General features: G+C 46.8%; 1 protein-coding gene across 1 annotated transcript in view; it reads left to right on the top strand.

Moving 5' to 3' along the window:
* The first annotated feature begins 2,418 nt into the window (after positions 1-2,418).
* Positions 2,419-14,734, top strand: part of wdr11 (WD repeat domain 11) — a 45,853-nt gene continuing 33,537 nt past the window's right edge. The window contains exons 1-10 of the mRNA XM_072709701.1: positions 2,419-2,701; positions 3,531-3,642; positions 4,930-5,083; positions 5,530-5,703; positions 6,145-6,331; positions 9,292-9,457; positions 12,409-12,511; positions 12,682-12,880; positions 13,006-13,106; positions 14,104-14,283. Of these exons, the coding sequence (XP_072565802.1) occupies positions 2,616-2,701; positions 3,531-3,642; positions 4,930-5,083; positions 5,530-5,703; positions 6,145-6,331; positions 9,292-9,457; positions 12,409-12,511; positions 12,682-12,880; positions 13,006-13,106; positions 14,104-14,283 (1,462 nt within the window). The 5' untranslated portion in view covers positions 2,419-2,615. The remainder of the gene's footprint in view (positions 2,702-3,530; positions 3,643-4,929; positions 5,084-5,529; positions 5,704-6,144; positions 6,332-9,291; positions 9,458-12,408; positions 12,512-12,681; positions 12,881-13,005; positions 13,107-14,103; positions 14,284-14,734) is intronic.

Consider the following 14,734-nt stretch of genomic DNA (forward strand, 5'->3'; position numbering starts at 1 on the left):
CGCATCATCTGTGGTGCATATATAACACTGAAATTAGATATGGCTCATCACTTTTTAATACATTGCGTTTTAAACCTCTCCTTACTGCAAAGGCCCTACTTACATGCAGGCACGTATGTGGAAAAATAACTGGCTACGGGGCATTAATGCAGATATAATCTGTTTCTTACTGACAGCAAATCAAAAACTCAGGTCAAGTGAAAGGTCCCTCCTTAGGACCCTTTATTTTTGCCTGTAGATCTGCTGAAGTTTGTGCCAAAAGTTGTACCCTAAGCAAAAAGTCTCATTTTTGTAGGTATTAAAGTTGTGAATAAGAATGGATCTCTTGTTAAACGTCAAGAATACACAAATGTAGCTAGGAGTGCTAGGCCTTAAGTGTGCTAGGCCTTAAGTGTGCTAGGCCTTAAGTGTGCTAGGCCTTAAGTGTGCTAGGCCTTAAGTGTGCTAGACCTTAAGTGTGCTAGGCCTTAAGTGTGCTAGGCCTTAAGTGTGCTAGACCTTAAGTGTGCTAGGCCTTAAGTGTGCTAGGCCTTAAGTGTGCTAGGCCTTATCATTTTTTAGGACACCCCAGGACCTAATATCAGGAAGGTTACAATGTCCACATTAGGGTACTTTTATGGAAAGAGGTGGAATAATTGATACCAGATCTATATTCCATAGCTACTCTTTTCTGAAGTTTCAAGTTGATTTTTAAATCCATGATTAATTCAGGGGTGGGGGGGGGGGGGATTCATATCTTTTTCCAGGTGAACAGCTCTTCCTGTAATTATTTCCCCTTTGATAGCTGCTTCCTTCCACCTCTGCCCCTTACATGACGTCGCACTGTCTGAGGTCTGATTGGACATAGAGAGATGATGGCTGTCCGTGTTTTCAGCTAGCATGGTATTTTCTCTGGAGTTTGAGTAGCGATCACGACAGGGAAAGGGCTGGGGCCCAGGGCCTGGGGAAAGCGCTGATGGACCTGCCGCCGTGGTCTTGCTGTGAGCTGCAGTGCAGATACTGGGTCCTATCTGTCTACAGTAACTTGGTTTTTATAGCAGGTGACATGTGATTATTTCTCTACTTGGACCTCATTACTGAACCTAAATTACACTTGGTGGATGAGGTCCCAGGGCTACCCTTATTATTACAACTCGGGGCTGAAACTCAATGCACTTTTACAGACAAAATACTTTGTTTTTACCATAGTCTAGTAGCCTGACCCTCATACTGAAAGCATGACTTAGATTAAGAATTTACCATTACTTCATATCTGCATAGATACTATACTATACTGTACTCTGCAATACTATACTAATTTCAGGATATATATGTATAGAAACTAAAAGGAAAGACTTACTGATATATGCAATTCAAAGGATATCACTAATTAGTAGTTACCAGTAAAACTTCATTTTAAGAACAATATAGATTGTCAAGAACAGACAGAATATATTTCAAATATGTGATGGGTATACATCATGATAAAAGAATCTTCACCAGGCAGATACTCTAAAAAAAAAAAAAAACAGTAGAGAATCTTTAAAAGATTGCTACGATTTGTACTTGTCAAGTACTTTGGTGGGATAGACAAGTATACAAAGAGAGCTGTCAAAAAATCCAGCCAAGCACCAAGGTTTTTCATTGTGGTACTGTAGGTGTTAAAGGTACTGAATAAAAAGAAAAAAAAATGGTACTGTTGAATAGCAGGTGCTCTGGGATTTTTGACTTACATGTTCTGAGGCAGAGATCACGATGGGGGAAAGTCTGATCATAATCAACGTGGTGTGCAGCGACCCCAGGTTATTCGCTTCAGTTGGGTTCTCTGGAAAGCCAGGTGAGAGATGAGTATGCTGTACACCTTCCAAGGAGAAAAGAGCAATAAATCTCTCCATTGTGCCAGAATATAAGTTTATTAAAGTTGTGGGAGACTGCGGGAGTACTGAATTTTTTAAACAAGGCAGAGCCTCATGCAAAGAATGGGTAAGGAACTGGCTTCAAACAAATGAGAAACAAATTCTGCTAGTACTGCAAGCATATACCATTGGTGGACAATTATGATATATTTCTGTATCGTTCCCTTTTATGAAGTTGTGTTCTGTAGCTTGACATAAAAATTTGAAAATGTCCTGGTCTTTTTCTCCACATTACTTTATCATAAGAATATCTGATTTGCATACCAGAGAAAGCTCAGATTTCAAAACTTTTTGCTGAACTTTTCTGAGCCTGCAACGGAAAACTTGTCCAAGAAAAAACGAAAACAAAAAAACAAAGCAAAACTCCTGTGAGTCCAATTGAGTTAAACAAGTCAATATAGCCAGTTAAATGGATCCCACCCATATCCCACCATAATTAATATTAATGTATTTAAATTCACTATTTACTAATGATTAATTCCTTTTATTATTGTTTTCCCTCAAGTAGGATAGTTCATTCTATCATTAACACTAGGAACTTTAGTGTCCCCGGAACCATAAATCTGCTTGCCGATATTTCCTCCACCAACTTAGAGTGCGACCACTCACGGAATCAACACTTCCGGTTCGGTGTGATCGTTAAATAAACCGGCTCACTCATAAACAGTGCAGCCTTATTTATTATTTTGATGCAGTGTTGCTGACTTTTAAGTAGCTGTCATGATTCCTTACACTGTGAACATAAAGCTAGCTGCTCGGACTTTGACTGGCACGCTACATCTGCAAAACAAAACAGCTGTCGACTGGTGAGTAGTGCTATTAGCATGTAGCCATTTAGCCTTCTAATGACAGAATTCAACAGGAGGAATAACATTTGAAGATCTGACCACTACAATGTTAACCATACTGTAAGAAGTACCCATGTTGGTTATTTTCTGACAGTCCTGTGTATTGCCGGTCAGATTGGCAGGGGTGCTTGAGTTGTCATCGTCCTGACAGATGTGTCACTTGCTCTTCTATGATGTTGAAATTACTTTGATGTCTGCTGTTAGACACTGTCAGTGTTTATGTGCGAAAATTGTATGCATTCTGTATGAATACAAATTAATATTGGAAGTAATTTGTTAATGGGGCCGTTGATTAAAATAGTTCTCAATTTCATTCACTGACCATGGCGGAAAACGGTTAATTTATTAAATTAAGACTTTTAGTAGGTATATTCGGAAACCTAAGTCAGCGTGGCTTACTGATTTTACAGGACGTCACTAAAGAAATGCATCCGTTGTATTTTTAAAAAGACAGTAAATACTGTTTAATTGCAAGGGTATGTACTGTAACAATAGCTTACACTTCCTTGAAATATTTATTTTAAGAACTTCCTTAAACATTTTGGGTGTTGGCTTGGCTCCCATTGTAGCTGTATTATTAGTATTAATTCCAGTGTATCACTAGATACTGTTGTCATAAAGCTTAGGGCTGCGTCATCATTGTATTTGTGATCTTTTGTGCCGTTTAGAATTTTCTTGGAAGCATAATCAATCTGGGTTGTGTGTCACTTTCCTCCCTATTCGCCAGTCCCCTTTGTGGATGTCTTCTCTTTGTGATCTTCTCTTTATTCTTGTCTTTCCCTCTCAGGGGATGGCAGGGGCTGGTCGCACAGGGCTGCCACTCCAGCATCCTCATCATTGACCCCAAGACAGCCCAGACCATTCAGGTTCTGGAGAGACACAAAGCCAGTGTTGTTAAGGTAACTTCAGGCCTTCCTCAACTTTGCCTTGTTCTTCTAAGGTAGCTCATCTCGCTAAATCATATGCTGTCTTTTGATTCTAAATAAAATTCAAGACACAAAGGTCAAACTGTATTGTTTTGTGTCTGATGACTGTTCAGGATCAAGTTCCAGTGCTTAGCTTTCTGATGGCTGGTGTGGATCGAGCTTCACCCAGCACTGCTCACAGTTCACAGGGTGGTAGGGAGCTTGAAGCCCAACCCAGTAGACACAGGGTACATCCAGGAAGAGACAGAAAAATCAATTTAAAGACACCAGCCCACGTAACACCATGTGTTTTTGGACCAGGTGGGAATCAGACTCACTGGATATGTGAGGCCCTTTTGAAAAGTGGAGATTATTTTTCTTTATTAAAAACCATCATTTTCAGCCTTGAGAAGAGGGTGATGTTTCATGTATGCTGAACTACCAGCTAAAGAAAATTGTCTGCGAATCGTTGTCATGTGGGTGCTATCTGTCATCCTAGGCTTAGTGCGATGAGCCAGTGGGTGCTTTAATGGGAGGTGTGCAGTGTTGTGCATCTCAGGGGGGGCGGGGGCTGTCTTCTAATGGGAGGCGTGCCACTCGGACGGTTTGAATAATCGGCAACAGAAAGGAGCACTTTGTCCAGATGGGGGTGGGATCGCCGGTTCTCATTTCTGCCTCCCGTTCAGCAACAAGGGCTTGACCTTTTGGAGGAATAATGACCAAAATGACACAAAATAAATAAAGCAGCTGTGAAGACAGAAATCGTCTCCTGGGGGTGTTGCCTTCTGTGAGTGGGCAGCGTGGGGGGAGAATGGTGACTCTGATGCGGGTTATTCTTGTCGTTCTACATGATTCTCCCCCCTTTCTTTCTGGCCTTTGTTTAATTACCTATCCTCTCTTTCTATCAGTTGAGTTGAGCTCCAGTCGGGCTAATTTGCTTCTGTGAAAGGAGAGCACATGTCGGCACAATAAAAGATGATTTATTTGAATGGTAATTATGAAAAATAAAGTAGTCAGTACAGTTATAATATTATGTAAATGAAATTGGCTGATTATTAGTAATCTTGTTGCTGTTGCGCTGCCAAGCTCATTTCCCAACCCTCAGATTATGATGTTTATTGTTTATTGTACTGCTTTTCATGACTGTCCTCCCCTGGGGAGATTAGGAATTTGTCAGTGTGAGATGCTGCAATAAAGTTTGGCCAAATTTGTATCCCTTTGGGAATGCCATCCGTGGTACTTTGCCAAAGTTTTCTAAGGGGGGGGTGCTGCTTGCCACAGGTGAAATGGTCCAGGGAGAACTACCATCACGGCTTGAGTGCTCCCTACTCTCTCCGACTGGCCTCGGCGGATGCAGCCGGCAAGATCATCGTGTGGGATGTGGTTAGTGGGACGGCCCACTGTGAGATCCAGGAGCACTCCAAGCCCATCCAGGGTGAGCTGGGGGCCTCCTCTGCATTTTCTGGATGTATAAAACTGTGACATTTTGAAATGGCTTGTCCTGTGCAATACTGAAGAGTATAGCGCTCCTGTAGCAACTGGCACATAAATTATGTTAAAGTTACATTTTTATACTGTCTGTCCTTCTTGACGTTTTTATAATTGTGATTTACATTTCCCGGATTGGTTGCTTGCATTGAAATAACTTAATTGCAGGAATTAAGTATGATACATGATTTTAATGGTAAAAGAATGTATAATAATGCTAAACGGCTACTGGTAAAATATACAGAGTCCCTGTCTTAAAGTGCAAAATTCGGGGGCCGAGTTGTCGTCTTTCCTGCGACTCGAACTTGCAAGTTGTGTTTAACCACTCTGCCTCCTGGTGGCTGCTAAAAAGCAGTTCATTTAGTGGAATTTTCTCCAAACTGTGCTCCTCAGACATGGAGTGGCTGTGGGCGCAGGATGCGTCACGTGACCTTCTGCTGGCCGTCCACCCCCCCAACTACATCATCCTTTGGAACGGCGACACGGGGGCCAAGCTGTGGAAGAAGAGCTACGCGGAGAACATCCTGTCCTTCTCCTTTGACCCGTTCGACCCCTCCAACCTTGCCTGTAGGATGCCGGGCTCACTCATCTCCTTGTTAAGCTGCTCACCATGCCCACACGTACTAGTAACGGGGATTGTGGGTGGTCCTTCTGTTAGAGGACATTGGAAAGAAATTCAGAAGTGGCTGTTATCTGATACACTCCTACAGAAGTGAGCAATGTCGACCTATGCATAGGTTTTATACTACAGCTACAGGCCTGTTGTTAAATTCCAGTTAGATGCTAAACAGGGTGATCCAGCAGAGATGATTGCACTCCTTTTAGTGAAAGCTGATCATATCCTTGATGGTAATCTTGGATTGACATCCATTCCCTCGTGCTCAGTACGTGATTCTGAAAAAAAGATCTGTGTTGGATTGCTTTGTGTCTCCTGCTGAAGAGCTGAATAACCCCCCCCCCCCCCCACACACACACACACACACACACACACACACTCTTCCTCCACAGTACTGACCAGCGAAGGGATCGTGTTCGTCACTGACTTCTCTCACTCCAAGCCTCCGGGTAGCGGAGGCAAGAAGGTTTACATCGCCAGCCCCCATGCCAGCCCAGCTCACAGCAAACCGGCCCCCCCCACCGGCGCCAAAAAGGCACTGAATAAGGTCAAAGTGCTCATCACCAACGAGAAACCCAGGTAGGAATCTAGTGTGTTCCTGGCAGTACTGCAGCAGGACTCCAAAGTCCCAAAATGAATCTGCTTCCGTTGCATAGGAGATTAATTTATTCTCTCTGTTTGGTAAGAGTCGCTCTTTCGTCACTGGAAATGTGAAGCTGGGACCAGGAGGGACTTGAAATATTCCTGGATGAATTTCCTGACTTGTTTTTTTTTTTAGGTCTCAAAAAATCCTTCCTTTTTCCAACCTCTTATCCTGGTCCAAGTCTCCCAGGAAGCCAGTCAGTATCAGGCCTCATGTTCTGAATGATTTACAGATGCTAGTTCATCTAAATTGCACTTTACTGGCTGTGTGAAGAAATCCATACGGACACGGGGAGAACACGAAAAGCCCACACAGAGCTGGGGGTGGGACCCGAACCCATAACCCTGAGGCTTCAGGCCTACTCACTCAGCCTCAGTGCCACGCTTATGCAATTAAATGTGCTAGATATTTTTATTGGTGGGTTTGGCTGAATAGATATAGCGACCAGGCAGGAGGGCAGCTGTAACTTTACAGTGTCCTTCTGGATAGTCGATGCAGAGTCTGGGGTTTTTTCCAGCTCAGATGATAAAATGCAGTTTAGGGTCTGCTGGCGGCATCCCTTAAACTCAAGGTCTGCTGCACACAGATTGGCTCCACATTGCTACTCTGGGGTCCGCAGGGACTGTTACACAGTGTATCCGCCAATTCCTCTTCCCAGGTGTAATTCCCCAAAGTGCTCTCACACGAAACAGGGCATAAAAGCTCCCCTTTCCATCTCTCAGTCATAATGGTTGCCTGTGTCCATTTTAAACTTAATTTGAAAGAGCTGTAAGATTAGTTGCCATCACAATTAAAGACTAATCGCACAGTTTTAGTGATATATACAGGCTCCCCCTACTAAGGCCCAGATACTTCTGCACAGGGATTAGACCCAACAACCTTCTGCATGCAAGGCTACACGGCTAAGCACCACCTTGCCGGCACTTCTGGCTCACGGCTGCTGTGTTACTGAGCCTCTTCTGCCGCAGCGCTAGGCTGAATACTACATTTATAACACTTCCTTTCAATAAATATCAGCTCTCCATGTCTCCTTTTGACCTTTTTAATTGCAGTGCTGTTAAAGGATTCTGTGTGTATGTGCCCTGTGATTGACTGCTGTCTCCTTCCCGTATGCTTATGGGAATAAACTCTGTGACCCTGTACTGGGCACAGAGGTTTCCTCAGACGAGGAAACGAGCGGAACTCGTTTTAGCATTAAACATTACATTAATGAAGAGGAGCTTGTGAATTTTGCTGGAGCGACACTATTATATGTTAGTAACCGATGCCGGACAGCGCCCCCTCTGGCCGTCCTTTGGTCAGTCGCTTTCTTTCGTCTGCCATTTTGAAAGCTCTCTGTGAAAGAAGCCCATCTCTCCTTCTCACTTGGGGCATTCCTGACCTCCAGATGACACAGGCCCCCGCTTCTCTGATTTGTTTTCATTGATCGCCTCTCCCCAGGGCCGCTAAAGTTTCTTTTGCCTGCCGCCATCTTGCAAATGGATGTGATTGATTAGCAGTCGTCCCTCTACTTTGTTCCCTACATCAGACGGTCTTTGCTTCTTCCTGCTGCGGGAATAAGGCAGACTAAGCTTCTGGCCTTAAAAAAAAGATTAAACCAGATTAAAATATCTTTATTCATACTCTTGTTATCTGTCAGAGTAGTGCAACAAAGGGGGCGGAAATGATGGGAATTTTACTTCTTATCAGATTCACAAAATCAGCTGAACTCTCAACAAGGAAACACTTTGTGTTTCAAGGATCCGTGGGTTTGTACAAAAAGGCCTAGAATTGTTTAGTGGCTGACATTGCCAGTTAACGAGCTGTAACGAGTTTGTCAATCTACGAAGGCGGAATTATTAAATCATGGTAGTAGAATGTCCAAGCGTGGATTGTTGCTGGTTTGAAGAAGGTCCTTAACCCCCTAGCTCTGCATTTTCCGCCTGTGATTGACGCCGGAGAGATGCGAGGCTGTGCTTGTGGGCACGTGGTTGTAGACGCCCCCCCTGTGTGGGCTTGGCCGCTCCTGTTCTGTTGGTCTCTGCAGCAGGCCGAATGTTAAACAGGCACATTGGGGATTGGGAGACTATTCTCCAGACAAGATGTATCATCAGGAGGAGAGATGATCATGGTAATGGGGAGGGATGTGTTGGCATGTTCAGTCTTGGTTGTCAGATGGTCAGGCGTGACCCTCTCCGTCATCACACTCTGGAAAGTTGGAGCCCCGCGCAAAGCGGAATGCAGAACATTCCGGATTGAACGTCCGCCTGATCAGTGATACCAGGGACAGGCACAAACGTGGGTCGTACAGTAGCTCTGACTGTAAGGTCACGGGCATCCCCTGATCACGGCTTGGGAATCACTGGCCCGTCATCCAGCCGTCACTGTCACGCTCGGAGCGCAGCCTGCAGGATCCGTCCTGCGATTGCGCCTCGTTCATCACCGTCACTGTTCCTGCCCTCGTCTCAGTCGCTAATTAGTCATGCTGCTTATCATATCATGATATTATATTTTTGTAAGGAAAGAATCGTAGCTGTTACATTTTTTTTAGGTTAATATTTTATCTGTTTCCCTGTCATAAGGAGAAGTGGCTGAATGAATTGATGGATAGATATTTTTAATAAATTATATCTCGTATTATTCATTCAGCTGCATATTTTTACTGGAGTAGTGGCTTTGCACTGGTCCCCAGTTTTTTTTTTTTTCCCTGGGGGGTGCATTTGACCAGCTTGACAGAGTATACCGAGAGGAATCAGCCAGCTAAGACAGTCACCTGTCTTTTCCAAGCACGGTTCTCCTGCCTCTGCTTTTAATTAGTCCCTGACTGGGTCCCCCTGAGCCCAGGGCAGGCCGGCGGACGTCTCTGAATCCCTCCTCTCTTTTTCTTCTTCCATCCTTCTCGTTGGTGTGTGAGCAGCCCGGAGGCGGTGACCCTCAACGACTGCCTGCAGCTGTCCTACCTGCCCGCGAAGCGGAACCACATGGTGCTGCTGTACCCGCGCGAGATCCTCATCCTGGACCTGGAGCTCAGCCAGACGGTGGGCGTGGTGGCCATCGAGCGCTCTGGCGTGCCCTTCATTCAGGTGGGCGCGACCGCGGTGCCTCGCACGACGGCCTCCTTTAGTTTCTCAGGAGACAGCCCCAAAGACACATCCCATTTGCCCTGAGCTGCAGAGTAAAAATTCTTGCTGAAGCAGGTCACTAACTACAAATTTGCTACCAATTTTCATCTTGTTCCATCAGAGAACGTTTTGAAACGGTAGCAATTGAGTGTTTTCCTCTGTCTCTATTGTATTTTAAGAAGAGGGGAATATGGTGGCCGTGACCCCCCCCGCCTCTGTCTGCCCCAATATTCCCATCTCTCCCTGCCTGTCACTTCTATGCTCATTGCTGACTGCTCCCTCACCCACACAATGCAGGCATTCACCATCCCCCCCCCTTTCCGGCAGACCTGTTGGTTTTATTTACCGCTCTCAGACCAGTGCTGACAGTCAAGTTGAAGGGGGTCAGAGTAACCCCCGGTCCTTTCACAAAAAGCATAAACGAAACGGCACACACAAGGCAGGATTTAAACGTAATATTTCAGCTGTTTTTGTGGGGGGTGGGGGGGTGCATGTCTCTTTTTAGTACAGCCTAAAAACACCAGTGAGTTGTAGAGGTGAGCTTTTTTGGCAGCTGGGTATATTATACGTAGAATATTCACCCCAGGAGACTACTTAGGGGTGCATTTACCCAGGCCCACCTGGGAGTCAAACCAACAACCTTCCGGTGCCCAGCCCAGGTCCCCTACATGCCTCGTCAGAAGTGTGGGGAAGCGGGATGGTGCCTCCCGACATCAGGCCACCCTCTCCAGGAGCACCATCATCTCCTAAGTGATATAAAGCACCTGTCAGCGAGGCAATTTGCATGAGTGATGACCCAGGCCCAGCCGGGGGGGCATTGGAGCTAGTGATGCACATGCATGCAGGCGTATGCAAGCGTGAGCACATTCACACACACACACACACACACACACGCTGGCATTAACCTTACGCCACACTTTATACTGGCTGTACCGCTGTGTACATCAATGATTTATAGGACAATAATGGCTACAGGGCCTGTATTGCTGTGTATTTCCAGTTATTTGTAAAAACCAAAATGTTGTCTTACCAGGGCTTAACGCCTCAGTGAGCCAAGGCAGACTGAGCTCAGTGGTATAGAGTGTACTGATGACTGTAACTTGGTTGCAAAGACATGACATTTTTGTTTTATATGAAATTATTGTATGCTCTTTTTATGGTGGTGGAAAAATCTCAGTCTCAGACACGGCTAGAAAACCGCTCGGTACCGTTGGACTGTCTTTTTTGGATGTTTACCAAACCGTTTGGTGATGGCTCTGGCCCCGTGGATGAAAACGTTGTCACCCTGGAAGATTCCACTCCCGTCGGCATGGAAACGCTCTGTCACTTGAGTAGCATTATTGCTCGGAGCGGCTCTGTCTTTTTTTTTGGCGTTTACCTAGCTGTGTTAGGAAAACGCAGCCCACGCCGGAAGCCTTCACCGAGGGAAACAGTTGTCTGGATGCTCCTGCTGGCGTATCGCACATTTACTCATCCGGGTGTCGAGGACGGGATGAAGGATGACTCACCCGACCATGTGACTTCCCAAATGCTTGTATTCTTTGCACCACATCTCTTAAAAACTCCTTTTTTGGGTATAAAAATGGTTTTCTGCTCTTCAGCCCAGCCACATAATCCCCCACGGAAGCCCTCCATGGTCACCACGTGGTGATACTGCCTCCTCATAGCCTAAATTGAAGATTACGGTTGAAGAAATGACCTTAGGGCCGTGCGTCTGTTGTTTACACCTCAGACCGGCAGGCTGACGTCACTGCGGAGGAAGACCCGTATCAGTCCACCATCTGAGATTTGTTTCATCACCCTGACCTGCTTTGCCAAATGCCGGCAGGCCAGGCAGCCTTCGTGACCCAATCCCTTGCTGATCATTCCCCAAAATGGGCGACTGGACCTTCCCAGTCTCCTCATACACCCTTTGTGCAAATTAGTTGAAACAAGATATTACACAGACGTGCATGCAGTGGCCTGGGACCTGCTGGTTTGCGCAGCCAACAGAGCAGAGAGTGTACTAAGTGGATGGACAGAGGAGACAGACTGGCAGGCCTGCTCAAGTGAGGTTAGGACTGGGTGGTATGACTGAGTGGATGGACAGAGGAGACACTGAGCACACATACTGACACTGAGCAGCAGGTTGCTTCCAGGTTCAAAATTTCTAAGACTGCAGTGCACAAGATTAGGTGAAGCAGGAGATACTGGGAACGACCAAAATCCAACCAGGTAGAGGGCAGAAGAGACATTCTAATGCCACAGGTGACTGTTAACATGTGAATCTCATGAATCGGAGGATGACGACAAATGACCTTCAAAAGGAATGGGAAACATTAAGTGCAGGTGTGAAGTGCGATAGGACAGTCCGTATCAGGCTCCTAGAAGCAGGACTGAAGACCCATAAAGCAAGGAAGAAGTCCTTCATCAATGAGAAACAGAGAGGAACTAGGCTGCAATTTGCAAAAAAAAAAAAGGTATTATTCACAGACGCACACCCATAAACTGAGAAATGAGTGAGAAAAAAAATTGTGTTGTGGTCTCTCATTTTTTTCCACAGCTGTATCTTTCAAGGTTCAGGCACCTCCCAGTGTTGGGATGAGGTTCCCTCCCAGTTTCCCCTCAGTTTACTGGAGTTGCCCCGTTTGCCATAGGCGTGGATGTTGTGGGTCTCCCCTGCACTTTATTGGTGGTTGTGGAGAGGCGCCGCCTTCAGTGTACTATGCTGTCCCTCGTTTACTGGCATGTTTTTTGTGTTCTGGCAGTTACTCAGGCCACTGCCCAACACACACACACACACACACACACACACACACACACACACACACAAACACACACACACACACACACACACACACACACAAACACACACACACACGCTCCCCTGTATGGTCTGCCTGCAAACCCCTGACCTCGCATCTGCCCGGCAGGTGGTGCCGTGTGCCCAGAGGGATGCCCTCTACTGCCTGCATGAGAACGGCTGCATCACCCTGCGACTGAGCCGCTCCGGGGCGCCCCCTCCTGATGAATCGGGTCAGAGCCCCCTACCCTGGCACTCGCTGCCTTTGTTTTCTCCCTGTGTGCTGCACTCCATCTTACACATCTGTTCATGACTGACAGAGCTCACAGCACTGCTGATACATATATGTAGATTTTTTTTTTCCCTCATTCTGCCCCCCTCCCCTACCTTCTTGCCCCAGTAGACCCCGAGCAGGCAGTCCAGGAGCTGGTGTATGACCTGCGCTCACAGTGCGACGCCATCCGGGTCACCAAGACGGTGCGCCCGTACCGCGTGGTCATCTGCCCGGTCAACGAGAACGCCGCCGCCCTGGTGGTCAGCGACGGCAGGGTGATGCTGTGGGAGCTCAAGGCCCACGTCTCCAGATCCGCCAGCAATCTGGGGTACACTTGCCTGTCAGAATCACCAAGCTGCTAATGGAGATCAAGCCTTCATCTTCAGAATCAGAACACTCTGGGGCTTATATATCTGAGTGGGGTATTAGTACATTTCACTCCTATTCTTCCAGGTCTGGCCTGACCCCCCTCTACTCCCCGCTGTCATTCTGCGGCACGCCATTGAGCCCCAACCAGAAGATGATCCCGGACCTTTCCCTCAACAACATGATAGGTAATATTTGCCTGGGGATCCCCTTTCGGCCCCGTCTTTTTCACCTCTTGTGTTTCCTTTCATCTTCCTCACTCTGTCTATCCATCTGCCTCTATACAGAAGCATATGTCTCCGCACCTTTCTGCCGCTTCTCCTTCCCGTTTCTCCCCGTCTGTTTCTCTCCATTCTTTTTGCTTTTCCATTATGCCGTCTTCTCCGACGCCGCTCTCTCACCGGCGCAGCTGCCAGCAGAAGGCGGCCGGATGCGGTTTGATGCGTCAGAGAAGCACTCGATGCGCTGGGCTCCCCCCTAGGGGGGTGCTTATTATACACAGACGAGGCTGGCATGGTGACGGGTTCTCCTGCAGCCCCCACCCCCACCAATACAGATCTTTCCTGGACTTCATATTTCCACCGTGTCGTTTCCGAGACGCTGACGGCCAGGGCTCGGGTGCCATTTTCCACGCCATCAGCACTCGTTCGTTTCTCTGTCTAAATGGCAAAACTTGCTGTGACAAAAAGAAAAACACAACCTCTCCCCCGGACAGGACTTTATTTTAGATGCGAGATGTTGATCGGGGGAGGCATAAGGCCTATTTGCAGACTTTACAGGGAGGTTGATCCTGCATTAATGCCGATCCGGAGCTTCATAAACACCGTTTGAGATGCCATCAGCTGCATTTTTGGGATCCCCGACAGCGCACAAATGTATTTTGTGCCAAGAGCGGTTGTAGATTTAGAGTGTTTGCGTGTGACATTTTAATATTCGTGTTGGACTGAACTACTGTGTTTCAAAATAATGGCCTCGCCAAGCTGGCCAGATCACATATTAGCATATAAACGTATGATAGGGCAGGATTTCCCTTGCAAAACGTCTTTCCTCGCGCAGCATGACGATTACCCCACGCTGTGATGTTTATCGGCCCCACCCCTGTTAATTGCCCCCGGCCGCAGCGTCGAATATGATATAACAACCCAGTTTTGAATGGTTTGGTTTGGTGCCCTTCCGTCCTTCCAGCGGGACAGGGCACCATTCCGGGTGCGGAGCCGGCCCAGGCCCCACAGCAGCAGGAGGTGCTGCTGAAGTTCCTGCTGACGGGCCTCCTCTCGGGGCTACCCCTGCCTCCCTTCTCCCTCCGCATGTGCCCCCCACTCACCACCAAGAACATCAGCCACTACCAGCCCCTCCTGGCCGTAGGTGAGTCTTTTCTCAGCTAATACCTTCATTTTCCTCAATGTTTACACAAAGTATTTCTTTGAGAACATTCATCATTCCATTGATTATGTACAGCTCTGGAAAAAAACTGAGACCACTCTATATTGGGTGGCGTGGTGCCTCTGTTCCAGCAATCGGAAGGTCGCTGGTTCGAATCTTGTGGTCCATTCGGATTAGTGTGGTGCTGAAGTATCACCCGCCACATGGCTGCACTCAGGTTCTAATCCCTGACGTGGTTCGTCGTGGGGGGGGGGGGGGTGTGGCAATGAGCCATCATCAGCACACGCCCCTAACCTCTTACCTGCTCTACCTCTATACTTTAAAAAGATCTGCATTTTAAAATCCTGGTTTAATTCTGGTTCTGCTGACAGAAGGCTACACTGAGTGGCAGGTTTCTTGCAAGTTCAGAGTTTCTAAGACAGCAGTTCAGAAG

The sequence above is a fragment of the Paramormyrops kingsleyae genome, chromosome 3 (genome assembly GCF_048594095.1).
Source record: "Paramormyrops kingsleyae isolate MSU_618 chromosome 3, PKINGS_0.4, whole genome shotgun sequence".
Lineage (NCBI taxonomy): Eukaryota > Metazoa > Chordata > Actinopteri > Osteoglossiformes > Mormyridae > Paramormyrops > Paramormyrops kingsleyae.